The sequence below is a fragment of the Pyxicephalus adspersus genome, chromosome 7, assembly GCF_032062135.1.
Source record: "Pyxicephalus adspersus chromosome 7, UCB_Pads_2.0, whole genome shotgun sequence".
NCBI lineage: Eukaryota > Metazoa > Chordata > Amphibia > Anura > Pyxicephalidae > Pyxicephalus > Pyxicephalus adspersus.
The window spans coordinates 43,483,996-43,485,983 of record NC_092864.1 but is presented as its reverse complement, the minus strand read 5'-3'; the positions used below and the strand labels follow the sequence as shown (position 1 = coordinate 43,485,983).

General features: G+C 40.4%; 1 protein-coding gene across 1 annotated transcript in view; it reads left to right on the top strand.

Annotated features, from left to right (window-relative positions):
- Positions 1–206: 206 nt before the first annotated feature.
- The window catches only part of IFIH1 (interferon induced with helicase C domain 1), a 23,202-nt gene continuing 21,420 nt past the window's right edge, over positions 207–1,988 (top strand). Inside the window, exon 1 of the mRNA XM_072418248.1 lies at positions 207–795. Within this exon, the coding sequence (XP_072274349.1) occupies positions 349–795 (447 nt within the window). The 5' untranslated portion in view covers positions 207–348. The remainder of the gene's footprint in view (positions 796–1,988) is intronic.

Below are 1,988 nucleotides of genomic sequence, written 5' to 3'. Positions count from 1 at the left end.
TTGCCAGCTGATTACTGAGCTTGGAGGCACATTTGCTTTCAGATTCCGGTTTCCTTATTGTGATGAAACTGACTGCTAGCAGCAGCTGAGTGAAAGGGGCTGGACTTCTGTAGTAATGCAACCAATACAGTCTTAGTGTCATAGAGAAACGAAACTGAAATTCAAACTCCTTTTCTTCTTCCTGGTATAAAAGCTGATAGCCTGTAAGGGTCAATAACACTCAGCTTGTTAGCAGTGACAGTGCACTACTCTGAACTTCTTACACCGGGCTACCTTTCTATAAAGAAGGTCTTTTACTATTTTTTTGTAACAGTCCACCAAGTTTTCTTCATTTATTAGCAAATAACAATGGCTCAAGATGAGAATGCTGAGCCTATAAACCTCAATATGATTGAAATATTCAAGATCAGACTTATCAAGAATATCCAGGTGATCCCACTGTTGGACCACATGTACAGCCTTGATGATGAATTTAAAGAAATTTTGAGAAATACAGCAGCCACGACTTCAAACGGGGAGGCCGCCAGAAAGCTGATTGATCATCTGCTAAGAGGTTCCCATGAGCCTGGCTGGTTTGAAGAGTTTGTCAATGCCCTGGTGGAATCAGAAAACTCCCAAGCTCAATTATACGTGAGGCATGAAGACCTCCCAAGTTTAGAGCAAGAAGCTAAACTAGACTATTGTGAGAAGCTTCTCCGCTACCTTTATCCCAAGTTGCTGGAAGCTCTCAAACCCAGTGAGATCGCCATCCGTTGTCTGAAGCATCACCTGTGTAGTTTTGAAGATGTTGAAAATGTGAGTATATGTGTGGGGCATAGAGAGGATACCTTTGTGTAGGGTGCCATTGTGGTTGGGGGGTTTGCAAAAGAACATTGACTGCTCCATGATTTCCAAATGGGAAAATGTATGGAAATATCAGGCAAGGGTAATGTTAATGGTCAGCAGGTATGTTAGGGTAGCCATGGCTTTGGTTCTGCTCTGCCCCAGAATGGCACTTCACCAGTAATTGTTTACACAAGCCATTTACATCAATGGGGCAATTATACAGGGGCTACAGCTACTTTGGCCATGTGCTGGCTGGGTAAACCGAAAAAACAATTTTCACATATTTTAGCTTACTCAGGACTAAAATGTTGTCAATCTTGGACCAGATTCAGTCTATGTTTGCTGGATCATCCAGGTTCTCCAATGATAGCCTATCTTCTCCTGTTTTGGAGAACTTTAATAAATCAGGCTCAGTGTTTTTAGCTTGAAGAAAGAAAGCCTATGTAGATTTAAAGACTGGTAAGCTGCAGTATATAAAATTGTTTCTTAGGATTTAAATACATGTTAACTAAAGCTGGATCCACATCCATTCCACTGCGATAACACAGGTTTGCTGGATCACCTAGTTTCACTGATGAAAGTGTATCTTCTCCAGCCTTGGAGAGCTTTAATAAATCAGGCCCTATATGTAGTGTCTCATCCACAGCAGCCAATAGAAAATGATAGTGGACGGCAGTGAATGGTTTAGTACCACCCGTTCTAAAATGTACAAAAACTGTTTACTGTTTACTAAAATGTACAAAAACTGAACCAGCAAAGCAGTGCAGGTGGCTAGGAAGCTGGCAAGGTACCAGCCACTGGAAGCCAAACAGGAATGCCTGTACCCATCGTACTGTGGAATTTGGCATCAGGAACCATAATGCTTTGATTTGGGAATCACAATGGACATATATGAACTGGGCCTCAGGGTATGCAGAAGAAAGGAACCACCATTATCAAAACATACATATATTAAACTTGCTTTTTTCTTGTTTATTTGGAATTCCTTGACAGATACCTTGTCAGGTTTTCATTGCTGTTTGTGATCCTCCTTTGTAAAGAAATAATGTGAAGTCCAAAATGTTAAAGTGAAAACACCTGCAGTATCTCTGGATAAGAAAGTTAAATACATATCCTCAATCAGGCATCAAATTCATACCCAAATTATTATTTTTTAAAAACTA